This window comes from Dipodomys ordii, unplaced genomic scaffold (assembly GCF_000151885.1).
Source record: "Dipodomys ordii isolate 6190 unplaced genomic scaffold, Dord_2.0 Scaffold96, whole genome shotgun sequence".
NCBI lineage: Eukaryota > Metazoa > Chordata > Mammalia > Rodentia > Heteromyidae > Dipodomys > Dipodomys ordii.
In genome coordinates, this window is record NW_012267312.1 from 88,768 (window position 1) to 101,998 (window position 13,231).

Consider the following 13,231-nt stretch of genomic DNA (forward strand, 5'->3'; position numbering starts at 1 on the left):
CCCATGACCGGACCCTCCCCCCCAAAAGAAAGAAAGAAAGAAACAAACAAACAAAAAAACTACTGGTGGCTCACACCTGCAATCCTAGCTACTCAGGAGGCTGCAGTTTACAGCCAACATGGGCAGAAAAGTCTTTGAGACTCAATTTCAATCCCTCATAGCCAACTTGAGATATAGCTCAAGTGTCAGAGCACCTGCCATGAACAAGAAAAACCAAGGAAGAACTTGAAGCCCTTGAGTTCAAGTCCCTGTACTGGAACTACAGAAAGAAACAAAAAGGAATGACAACCACCTGCCATTTCTATGGAGTCTAGTGGGTGGTTGGGGGCAGGTTAGAATCTTTGGAAAGCGACTCATCTCATTTTCCAAATTTCTTCTTATCTTGGTCAGCAGACTGATAAATTGGAAGAAGGCCTTGTTCAAGTCACTGTCATAACCAACATCTCAGGAGAGGATCCTGAATCTCAGCCAATTTGTACTCACAAAAAAAATCTCACACAGATTTCTGTTGATCAGATAATACACCTTCCTGGTTTTGTTTTGCATGTGTCCAACCTTCCTCCCATTCCTTTATCATCAGATCCTGATCTCAACCCAGACCATACTCCAAGGAGCTTAACACTACTGATATTTGCACTTCCCCCAGGCTAAATTGCTTTCAGGAGCAGCCTATGCATCTGCCCTTTGGTAAGCTCCAGGCTCCTGACTGAGGGAAAGTGACCTGATAATAAAGGTATATTTACTGATGACAAGGGTTACCATATTTAACGGCATATTTTACATGCTAAAATGAGCACAATTAGAATGAAAGCTTAATGGTGGTGTTACAATGTCTTTAATGAGTTTTAATATGTCAGCATAGAGGGTATGCTATTTTATACATGCACCTAAGAGTTTCAGCTCTGCATGCTTGAGGCAACTGGTTACCTTAATCAAGAAGTCATTCATACTGCCAGAGAGCATAGCTCTCTTTTCAAAAAGGCCAAAGCGCAAAGACTTCCACCATTAGCTAACTCTAAGAACCTTGGAGGCTTCTGTAACACACATAATAAATGTCACAAATGTGTTTGTGCTGGGGAAAGCTGGGGTTTGTAATAAATTTCCCGAAGGACTCTCATTAGTGAAATTTTAAGTCAATCGTGATATATTCATTGGCTAAACTATCCTACAGATATTTTCTAACACTGTATCCAATAAGGGCTTTCAATCCTGGCCCTTTCATTTTAACTTTGATTCTCAATGAACTGGTGTCTAATCATCAGGTGAGTATGGATTCTGGTCACTTCATACCAATTCTAAAGGTAAGACAAACCTGCCTTTGCAGTGGGTCAATGTAAGCTTAAAATCTTGAACTTCACGGAGTTGTTGAAAATGTATGCTTCCTATGTCTTCTAATGAATGTGTGCTGGCTCCATGTTTGCAGTTGTGGAAGACTTCATTGTAAAGTCTGAGGCTACATGTGCAGCCTTTACCCATTGCCAACATTTCTGTGTCCATCCATTATTTTCCAAAGAGAATCTAAGAGCAATTTCCCATAGGCCATTCCACAGCAAGAGAGATTTGAGGCAGTGTTCCAGGAAAAAGGTGTCAGGGAGTCTTCTTGGTAACTATTAAATACCTCTAGGTAAGTCTTCATTTTTCTCATTTTATAAGAATGACCTCAGTACTCTGCCAATCTACTCAAAGACACTTTGAGAGGAAACAGGAATCCTTATTGGAGCATGGGCTATTACATTTCTCAATACTTGAAGCCAGGAAATGCTCTTCTCTTCTCCACAGCTATTTCAGTTAGCTTTGCATTCCAGGAATGTTAATTTATTCCAAGCAACATCAGAAATTAATGGGGTAAGTGTAGGTGATTGGTCTAAAGGTCTGAAGGCTGTCTTCTTAAGTTAATGCTTGAGAAATCAACAAGCCTGTACAATTTAGTGTTTGGTTTCATTTGACATTTTAATGGAAAAGTACTAAGGAACTCTCTGGAAGGGCCTCGTCCATAAAAATAGGTAAATACTATTTGACATAGCTGTTGATAGTACTGTAATACAACTTTCTATCATTAATAGACATAGCAGGTATCATGTAGTTTCTTCTGTTTTTGCAGAGATGTCGAGGAAATAAAGAACCTTGCCTCACAAATAGGTTCTCCTTATAAAAAATGTCTTAGTGCATTTGGAAGGCTTTAACAAAATCATCCAAACTGCTTGACTTAAGAATAGTTGAGATTTATTTCTTACAGTCTAGAGGCTGGGAGGCCCAAGATTAAGCTGCTGGCAGATCCAGTATTTGGTAAGGACTTACTCATCAAATCGTAGATGGCACCTTCTTACTGTGTGTTCACAGGGTAGAAGGTGCAAGGCAGTTCTCCTGGGTTCCTTATATAAGGTCCTGCATAACCTAATCACCTATAGAAAGCCCCATCTACTAACCATCATCACATGTGGGACTAACTATTCACCCATGAATTTGGAGGGAGGGTCACAAACATTCTGGCCATAGAAGTAAGGTAATCATATTATAGGCCAATTGGATTTTAAAGTAACAGAGTGAGAGAATCTCATTAAGGGACTTGTGTCATCAATTTCATTGCTTCCTTCCCTAGCATCAGGAAATGCATTTCCAAATATATCCAAAAATTACATTCTATGCTTTATTAGTTAAAATGTGCCCATTTTCGATTTCTAACTTCCTCTCTCTTCTTTAATTACAAAGGATAAACTTGATCCACAACTGATTCCATTCCAATGTTATTGTTGGCTTATCAAGTATGGTACCAGGCACATACTTATACACAAAAGTCTTACATCATTTACTCATTTCTGCCCATAGTGATGACTGAGGTGATTTCAACTATCAGGTGGTCAACGTTGACTTCTTTACTGTTGGGGCAGATATTTATAGTAAGGTCATATGATCTCTATTCTCCCTGGGGTTACAGTAAGTTCCAATGGTGTATTTCAAATGCTGACCATGACCTATAAGATAAGAAATAGTCATCATGGCTACTGACTACATACATGTGCATTTATGGCTGTGTACATGTATGTATTTGCTTGTGTGTGTTTGTCTAAAATGTCACTTCCTAGAAAACTTTCCTGGCCTACCAGATTAGTTCAAGTCCCTCTATCATACTCTCCTTTAAATACACTATTTTTTGTTTTAATACACTGGTTTTCTTCTTTCTAGCATTTATTTAATTGCAATGAAGTGGATATAGCATAATACCGATGTTAGGTGTATCTCTAGAGCTTGTTTACAAGGCAAGGGCATTCTTCCTGTCTTACACAACAGTAGTAGTATGTAGAAAGCCAGTCTGAAGTAATATACACTTATCCATCCATCCGTTTATCTATCCATTCATCCATGCATGCATCCATTCATTCTTACACACACACACACACACACACACACACACACACACACACACACACACACACACAGAGGAGCTACTTAATAAGTGCTTCTAATATGGTAAGTGGATAAGGACTCCAATGAGGAGCATGTCTTTGGTTCTCTTTGTATTTGTAAGTGTCAAGGTGGAATATAGGGAAGATAAACATGCTAGCTGGCAGGGCTCAGAGGAAAATAGTACCCATGTGGTATCAGGGCAATGAGGATGCACTTGGAGTGCAGACTGCCATATGACATCAGCATGTTATTGATAGACACAGCTTTTCTTTGTGTCTTCTCAGAGTTTTAAAATCATTCTGAGTGGTATCCACTCATATCTATTCTCTCTTTCTCTCATTTCTTCCTTTATTCTGATGTTTCCAACTTAACTCAGTCTTATTCATAATTTTTAATTGCCTATTATTGATAAAAGGATCAAAACTTAAAAAATGTTTTCTAAAAGGTTGGCTCAAAATATACTGTTGTTTGCTGGTTAATATTTTTATGCTGCTTTGTTCTGTAAAATAATCAGAAAGATACATATTTATTTTGAAAAATAAGCTCAATGTAGAAACTTAGAAACTCTGATTAACCACTGAGAAGAAGGGCTTTCTATTTTTTAATTGTTTTATTGTAAAGATGCTATACAGAGGGGTTACAGTTACATGAGTAAGAAAATGAGTTCATTTCTTGTCAAACATTGTTACTTCCTCCTTTGTTTTTCTCCTACTATCCCTTCCCTCCTCCACCTTTCCCACTCCCTCCTCCAGAAGTTGTACAGTTCATTTCCAACATAATGTCTTGTAAGTATCATGATTGTAATGAGTCATCCTGTATCCTTGTTTCAGCATTTTGTTATTCCTTTCCCCTCCCCAAATTAGATAAATGTATATTCAAGATGCAGGGCACCAAAATCAAATACAGTGACAACAGGGAAAGAACATACAAAGGAAACAAAAAAAATCACATAGTACATTAAAAGCAACAATGACAAAGAAAAACCTCTTGTGTCCATAATTTGGAATTCATTTCATTTAGTGTCATCTTATATGGTCATAGGCACACAGCTTTTGAGCTTTTCTGATAGATTATCGTAGACATATACTAATTATTGCAAATAAGGGAAACCATGGGACCTATATTTCTTTGGGTCTGGCTTATTTCAGTTAGTATGATTTTTTCCAATTCTTTCCATTTCCTAACAAATGGGGTATCATTCTGATGGAAGTATAGCATAGAATTTCATTATACACACACACATACACACACACACATGCATGCACACACACATCACATACCATTTTCTTGATCCATTCATCTACTGAGGGGCATCAGGGTTGGTTCCATATCTTACCTATGGTGAATAATGCTGGGATAAACATAGTTGTGCTGGTGGCTTTAGTATGGCCTTGTTTGTGATTATTTGGGTAAATGCCCCAAAGTGGGATTGCTGGGTCATAGGGGAGTTCTATGTGGAGTCTTTTGAGGAACCTCCATCCTGCTTTCTAAAGTGGTTGAACAAGTTTACACTTCCACCAACAATGCAGTAGGGTTTCCCTTTGGTCACATCCCCTCCAGCATCTGTTGTTACTAGTGTTCTTGATTATAGCCATTCTAACTGGGGTGAGGAGGAATCTCAATGTTGTTTTGATTTGCATTTCTTTTATGGCCAGAGAAGTTGAGCATTTCTTCATGTGTCTATTGGCCATTCTTATCAAGGAGAAGTTCTTTCTAAAAAATCATATGCACATGGGAGAAGTTGGTCATTTTTTTAGTGAAATATATTAAACTTCACATATTTGTCCAGAGTCAATAAATGAGAAATTTAGAGCCCAAACGAGTTGATTTGGTCTACTATCTCTTTGTCAAGAGTTAACACCTTCAGGTAAATGACAATTTTCAGGTGTATGTCATTGTTTCCTCTGATCCAAAGCAGGCTGGGATGCAGCTTAGTTGTAGAGTGCTTGTCTAGCATGCATGAAGCTTTGGGTTTGATCCTTACAAAAAAAAAGAAAAAAGAAAAAAATGGACCCAAAGCAAAATTTCCATCTGACATCAGAGAAAAGTCAGTCTCTGGATCACCAATACAGGATCTTACTTTGTTGTTGTGAGTTCTTGTTTCTTTTGTATATTCTTCCCCTGCGATGAATCCCCTGTTGTCACTGAATTTGATTTTGGTACTCTGATATTGTATACATGTTTATCTGAATTAGGGAAGGGAAGTGGAACAACAGAATGGTAAGACAAAGGACAAAGGAGAACCAATGAAACAGTGATATTCACAAGACAATATGTTGGAAATCATGTGTACAACTTGGGCAAGGGATGGGGGTCGTGAAAGTAGGAGAAAAATGAGGGAAGGGGTAACAAGTTTGACAAAAAATGTACTCACTATCGTACTTATGTAACTGTAACCCCTCTGTACATCACCTTGACAATAAGAAAATAGGAAAAAAATCTCAGTAAAAAAAAAGAAATAAAAAGAACTGGTAAAGAAATTAACAGAGCAGGTATTTTACTCCAAGATCAAATTTATAACCAAAGCTGGTACCAGAAAAGTAAGAAACCTCTCAAGCCACATGACAACAAAGGCCTGGGCCACTGAAGTACCCAGGATCCTCATTTCCATGAATTATTGCTCAGAGGAATGTGCTGTGACATGTAACAAAGTCAACTTGTGACTTGCTGATACATATCTCCCTGTGTCACTCAACTGCTGCCATCACAGATTGATAGCAGTGGTATTGTCTTGCAGACATGCATATCCATCCAAGATACATGTCTCAGCTCTAACAAGACTCCTATCTGGCTGTGGACATTGACCAACTTCTCTGTTATCTCAAATCAGTGGCCTGCTCCTATGCAGTGCCACCTCAAATTTAAGGAATCAAAGTGTGCCACACCTCATGTTTGAAACATGGTCCTTCTTTCAGTATTAAAGCATGAATCCTGGAACTATATAATATTGTGAATCAGATGAGTAGGAGAAAAATATTATTCTGACTGTGCAGTTGAGAATATCCTTCAGGGTATGCAGCAGAAAGCTGACCTTCTCCTTCTTATGGAGATAACGAAAGACACCTAGTTATTTTTCAATATGGTATTGACTTTCTTTTCCAGTACTGGTTCCTTGGGTGAGGACATGGAAAGACTATAAAACTTGAAAAATAATAAAAGGCAAAGTAAGCATTGGAATGAAATAAGCAAATAGAGATCAAATGTTCTGTTTCTAGTCCATGATCTCTGGGAAAAGGATGAGACTGTATTTAAATGTGGTTATCAAAATGGGTATGGTTGCTTGTGCTTGTAATATCAGTACTCAGGAGGTAGAAGGATCTTGAGTTTGAGGCCTGCCTGGGCTACATAGTAAGATCTCAAACAACAAAAGCAAAACAAAATGGAACTCTTAGTTATTTGTCTTTTCTGAGTTTTATTAAAGCATCCAAAAAGGCTAAAATAATTTTTTTTGCCAGTTCTGGGCTTGAACTCAGGGTCTGGGTGCTGTTCCTGAGCCTCTTTGTGCTCAAGGCTAGCACTCTATCTGAGCCATATTGCCACTTTCAGCTTTTTTTCTGAGTAGTTTATTAGAGATAAGAGTCTCATGGATTCTCCTGCCGAGGCTGGCTTTGAACTGTGATCCTCAGATCTCAACTTCCTGAATAGCTAGAGGTGTGAACCACCGGCACTTGGCCATTTGTACTTTTAAACTCTGTATTTCTATCAATTATTATATTCAGATCTAGTCTATTAAATTAATATGCTTGTCTTAGATTATAATCATTAGTTTTTTTTAAGTTTTGAAACATCTTCTCAAAAGTAGCCAATGAAATAGTTATCTTTAGAACCAGATATTTTAATAGGCTGGAAGAGTATCATAGTAAACATACTGCTGCTAATAGATTTCACTTTCTATTCTATGTTTAATTCAAGTTTAAGATGTTAAAAGGAGCAAAGAGAGAAAAAAAAAACCCTTGCAACTATGCATGAAAGAAAAGAGTGTGGCTATGGAGATGAGGGTAAGATTTGAGGCTCAGAAGTGTTTAAAGCCTTATAGCTAAAATAAATGAATTTGTTGTCACTCAGTATAGGGCACTCAGTTTTCTCTTTTTACATATTAGCTTTAAAATATTTGATTTATTCTTGTTTTGCGGTGCTGGGGATTGAACTTAGTGCATGCTAGACAGTCTCTACCATTGTGTTATACCCTCCCCACGCCAACTCTTTGATCTTATCTTTCTAAGATACATTTTAACATGTAAGAAAAATGAGAGAGTTCAAAATAAAAAGAATGAGATAAAATACATACTTGAGCTACCAAACTTTTCCTTCCCCCGGTTGCTTTTGACAAGAATGTCATGAGTCAAGAATATCACCCATTTCATAATCCAGCTGAGAATTAATGTTGGGAGCCAGCTAGGGGCAGAAAGATCTGAGACTCTTATGTCCATTTAACCAGCAAAAATCAGGAACTGGAGAGTTGTGCTTCAAGTGGTAGATCATTAGCCATGAGTGAAAAGGCGGGGTGTCAGACTCTGAATTCAAGCCCAGTACACACACGCACATGTGTGTGTGTGTGTGTGTGTGTGTGTGTGTGTGTGTGTGTGTGTGTGCATGTGTATGTGCATAAGCATGCACATGCTCACACTCACACACACAGAGGAATATTACTTGTTTTACATCTTGGCCTTTCTCCTCACAGTGAAATCATCAATTAAACTTTTTCACAAATTGTAACCAATTAAGGAGAATCAGAAGCAGGACTTGTAACCTAAATCTTCATAAATTGAGAATCATCTATATTATCTCATTAGGTATACTAAATAAGTGCATTTTGTACTGCTAATCATGCTTATCCTCTTGGCTTCACTAAGCAACTCAATTTTATATTTCTTTGTACAACTGTCAGAGCTATATCTGATTCTGCCTTCAGAGAGAAAGGTAGAAATCTTAACTGCTCTCTTTTTTAATCTAACCTCCAGGGCCTAGCACAATGCTAGACATTTAGGACATGGTCAATAAAGTATGTAATGAATGATTACATCTGTGGAAGGATAAGTGAATGGCATACACATTTTATCTGGGGTCAAGTAAATGTCCAGGGTAGTAAAAGAGGTAAGTATAATGAAAGTTTAATTTTAGTTGAATTCATGCAAGGCAAAGGATTACTTATTATTTCTATTCTGTAGCATGTACAAAGTACCAGACAGTTATAAGATTCATTTTTAAGTTCAAAGATAGGTCAAGGCTATAGGCAGCAGTTCCTAGACACTAAACAAATGAGAAAGTATTTTTAATCTGTCTTGCCATTATTACTTTTAATGACACCTGGGCACATATTAACAAAGGCAAGATCCTCATTGCAAGTGTGTATGTATTTTTCTAGAAAAGGTCAAACTGAAATGAATTAACTTCCTGGTATCATGTTATCTGCCTTTCATTTTCCACAAGGGTGTATTCCACTTGCTCAGACTTTGGCAATTTTAGAATTCGTAGTTTTAATGTCCTCTGAAATGTACAGATTTTATAGCTTAGATTTTAAGAGACACCATTACTTGACAGGGTAATGACAGTTTTATCTGCACTGGTGACTGGATTTGCTGTGATACTTAAATAATCATCCAAATCAAAAGATAATTTTTTGAGAGGATGTCAGGAAAGGAGAAAGAAAAGAACAAAATGCATAGCATCAAACTTGGTTTTACAAACACAACGAACTGCAGCTTCCCATAGCTTCTTATTTTACTGGAAAAAATATCTCTTAGCAATTTATCTTCCTTTGGGCACATGAATGACATTTTACTGTTATGTGATTATAAGAAACAACATCCTTCAGAGATGCTGCCTTAAAATATTTCTCTTTATAATGTTCTGAGCTCAACAAACCTTGGTAGAAAACAGAATACTCTTAATTATGAATAAATTAACTAAATTAGTAACATGAGATGGATATGCAATTAAGGGATTGTTAATTGAAACTGGAAACACAGCTGTATACAGCTTAGAGATGAATCATACCAGTAATGACGCAGATGTTTATAAAATGTGATTATCTTTAGTGGAGACAGCACTGCATCTCTCGAGTCCATTCTTATATTGTGTCACTGAAATAGTTTTTAAACCCGTGAACACCAGGAATCAGTATCTCAGGGATGGCAAATTAGGCTCCCTGGATATGGGAATTAGTGTTGTCTGAATGTCAGCAATTTGATTCTCTAGCTTTCAAAGAATGTAGATATGGAGCCAACAACAAACATCTGTTAGTTGCATGGTCTTCAAAAACAAAAACACCCCAAAGTTGCTGGCACACCAATGCAGGCTTCAATCTGTGAAGACAGTAAAGTATCTGTAAACAGTCACACTGCTGGGTAAAACTGTAAGAAATCAAGAACCGCTGTCTCAGGGCATAGCCAGGGAGCCCTAATGCACACATGGAAAATGCCCCCTCTGCTGGCAGAGTTTCTAAAACATCTCTGCTATTTTCCAGGAAATACATCTAGAGGAAAGTCTCCCCAACTAAAGGAAGCAGTGGGAAAATGCTGTCACTGAATGTGCTGTATACTTAAATGTACTGATACCATCCACGATTTACCAGAGTTTGGAAACGTACACATTGTGCTTATCACCTATAATTTTGCCCTGTGTGCAAGTTGCACACAGAGAAAGGAAGTGTCCTCATGGATCTGGATTTTAATGGGGTGGCATGATCTTTGCACAGACTTTTCTTGGATTAAATGTCCTAACTACAGTGTAATGATTATGGAATAAAGTACTTAGCCAAATAAATGATAAGCTTTAAACTTTGGATTTCTTATTTCTGGACATAAGCTCATGGCATTGTTTAAAACCAATGATTCTGTCAGGGTGGATGATGATTGATTATAAATGTGGTATATACTGGTTTTTTCATCTAAAATGCAAACTAATCAGTGTAAGGTGCAGTCAAAAAGAAAGTATGACCAAAGAAGATGTGTTTGTCACCTTAGCTAAGCTCTTCTTTTAAAGCTGTCAATTTCCTTAGCAAAAGCTAGTCCCTGGCCAGGTGCCAGTGGCTCATGTCTGTAATCCTAGCTACTCTGGAGGCTGAGATGTAAGGATCATGGTTCATAAGCCAGGCTGGGCAGGGAAAGTCTGTGAGACTCTTATCTCCAACCAGAAAAAAGCCAGAAGTGGAGCCATGGCTCAAGTGGTAGAACACCAGATTTGAGTGAAAAAGCTAAGGGAGAGTGCCCTATAAAGTGGCCCATAGTTCAAGCCCCAACACCAAAACAAACAAATATAACTCCTGAAAGAAAACAATAAAAGAAAACAGGAAATAATGTGACATGAATTACTACCACCTCTGCCTGTCATAAGAATTCAGATAACATTTTCCTTTTAATTCAGTGTGGACCTTTACTGCAACCACTAATGAAGCATTTGGATGACCTGAGATTCAAATAAAATTCCATTTTCCATTTTCCATTGGTAGTGGACAGATTGGGATAGACTTGAGTTGTGTGTTGTTTAAAAAGGAAGTTCTCTCAGGAATGAATGAAGAGAAAATGTAAACATATAAAAAGCCACACTACTGTGCATTGTTTGTTTTCTATGTTGGATAGGTAGTCATGTGGAATTGATTAAATTTTGGTCACGAAATCTTTCTATCCTATGTGTTAGTCTCCACAAGTACAGGCTTTGCCTATAACTTCAGTATTGATTTGCTGTTGTACAGGTTCCAACTTGTCTAAATTTCATTACTTGAAGGGACAGCTTGCAATTCCATATACAGGTATAATAAAAGCAGGATGACTACATGTATTCTGTGATCTTTGAAAGAGCACTTTCCCTAGTGTGCTGTGCCAAATTCTTCACGAGTATATGATTCTGTGGCAAATGGTGATGGCAAAGCCAATGTCATGTTTCACACTAGTAATACACTAACATTGTGTTAAAATGTTCAACTCTGAACCAACTTAGAATGACTTGAGTATCTATATTAATATTTTAACCACTGAACCTATCTAGGAGAATACTATTTTAGGGATGCATCTGTGATCTGCCCAGCTATTGGCCTAACAGCTATTCACTTCTTATTCCTTAGAAAAGAAGCTATTTGTTCAGATAGTGTGCGTGGTAAGGACACAGTTATCAGAGAAGAATGAAAATCTGGTCTGAACTAATTACCATAAGTTCATTTCTCTTAGCCAGTGACTAAAGAGATTCTTTGAGCATTCAGAAAACTGAGGCAGGAGGATTGCGAATCTGAGGCCAGCGCAGGCTACATAGCAAGATCCTGTCTAAAAAAAAAAATAAAAATTATTAAGGAATAAAAAGATTCATTGAGACCTGGTTCTGGCTGGCACACATGAGGGAAATCTCCAGGGATCTTTCCAGGAAATGTTTATTTTCTAAGCACATAGGCACAAGTGCACATAAGCACACATGCATACATATATACACCACTTTCTTCTTTTCTTGGCTATTGCTGTCTGCAGATATGTGGCTTGCTGCATTGCAGTAGGTAAACATTTTAGCATCTGAGGAGAAAGCCAGAGACTCCCAGAGTAGCTAACCTTGAGTCTTGATGTAGTTCAGCAGTTGAGATAATGACTCTAGATCGATGGCCCTTAGGCTTCTTTTTATGTTAATCCAGTCATTCTCAAAGAGTGTTTCCTAACCAGTATCATCAATGTCAACAGAGAATGTTCTAGAAATACACAATCTCAGACTCTATTCTAGATTTACTAAACCAGAAACTCTGGGTGCTATCCATTAACCTATAATGTAACAAGCCCTCCAGGAGCGGCTGCTGCTTATTAAAAGTTTTGTAACTACTGTGATGATTATGAAATTGTCTTTATTATTCATTTCCAATAGAATTTTCAAAAATTGCCAGATTCCATTGGTGATTGTGGTATACTTGGTGGCGTTGTTGTTTTCCAGTTCTGGGGCTTGAACGCAAACCCTGGACAATATCTCTGAACTTTTTTTTTCTCAAGGCTAGCACTCTACTACTTGATCCACAATACCACCTCTGTTTTTTTTTCTGTTTATGTGGGACTGTGGAATTGAACCCAGGGCTTCATGTATGCAACACAAGCACTCTACCACTAAGCCGCATTCCCAGCCCATGTGGTGTACTTGTTAAAAACAGGTTTCCAAACTTACAGCCTCATCAGTTTCACCAGGCAAAGAGTTGAGAATAAGTAACTTAATCATGTGACTTTGGTGATGATTCATGATAACAAAAATGTGGCAAAAACAATAATACGGCCCTAATAGTCCTGTGTTCAGCTATTGGCTGTTAAAGCCTTGTAACCAATACATCACCTGTAATCCTGTTTCAACGGGTGCATCTCCAGGACTACTCAGGTAAACACATACTAGCTGTGGTTCTGGCAATTGTAGTATGAAATCTAAACTTTGGAGAGTCTTTGGCTTGATGTGAGGCTTACATTTTGGAGATATTTGGTTTCTTCACTTAACTATCAGTTTGAATTCCTGATATTTTATATGCAGAACCTGTTTGCCCTAACTCCCCACTTGAGCTTCACACTGAATTGCTAACCTCTTGTACATTTTTGACCCATGCTATCTGGTGGTCTCATCAACCCTGCCAGGATTTCAGAACCCTCTCAAGTAATTACAAGAGCGATCGTGCATTCCTTAACTCTTCCGGCTGTATTCTCAGAGGCTGGATTCCTACCTGCTGAACTTGAATCTTCTGATGCTCATGAGGCTGGCTTGGAAGGAGGAGCAATAGTTATTACAAACTAAACATATACTTTCCAAGTCTGCAAATAAATCTGCTCATTCGGAAAGAAGGATGGCCAATAGACACATGAAGAAATGCTCAACCTCTCTA

General features: G+C 37.9%; 1 protein-coding gene across 1 annotated transcript in view; it reads right to left on the reverse strand.

The window, feature by feature from the left end:
- LOC105993437 (dystrophin-like) overlaps window positions 1-13,231 on the reverse strand; it is a gene marked incomplete at its 3' end in the record, with an annotated part of 1,816,642 nt that overhangs the window by 81,156 nt on the left and 1,722,255 nt on the right. The window contains 1 exon segment of the mRNA XM_013026710.1: window positions 6,063-6,087. Coding sequence (XP_012882164.1) covers window positions 6,063-6,087 — 25 coding nt within the window.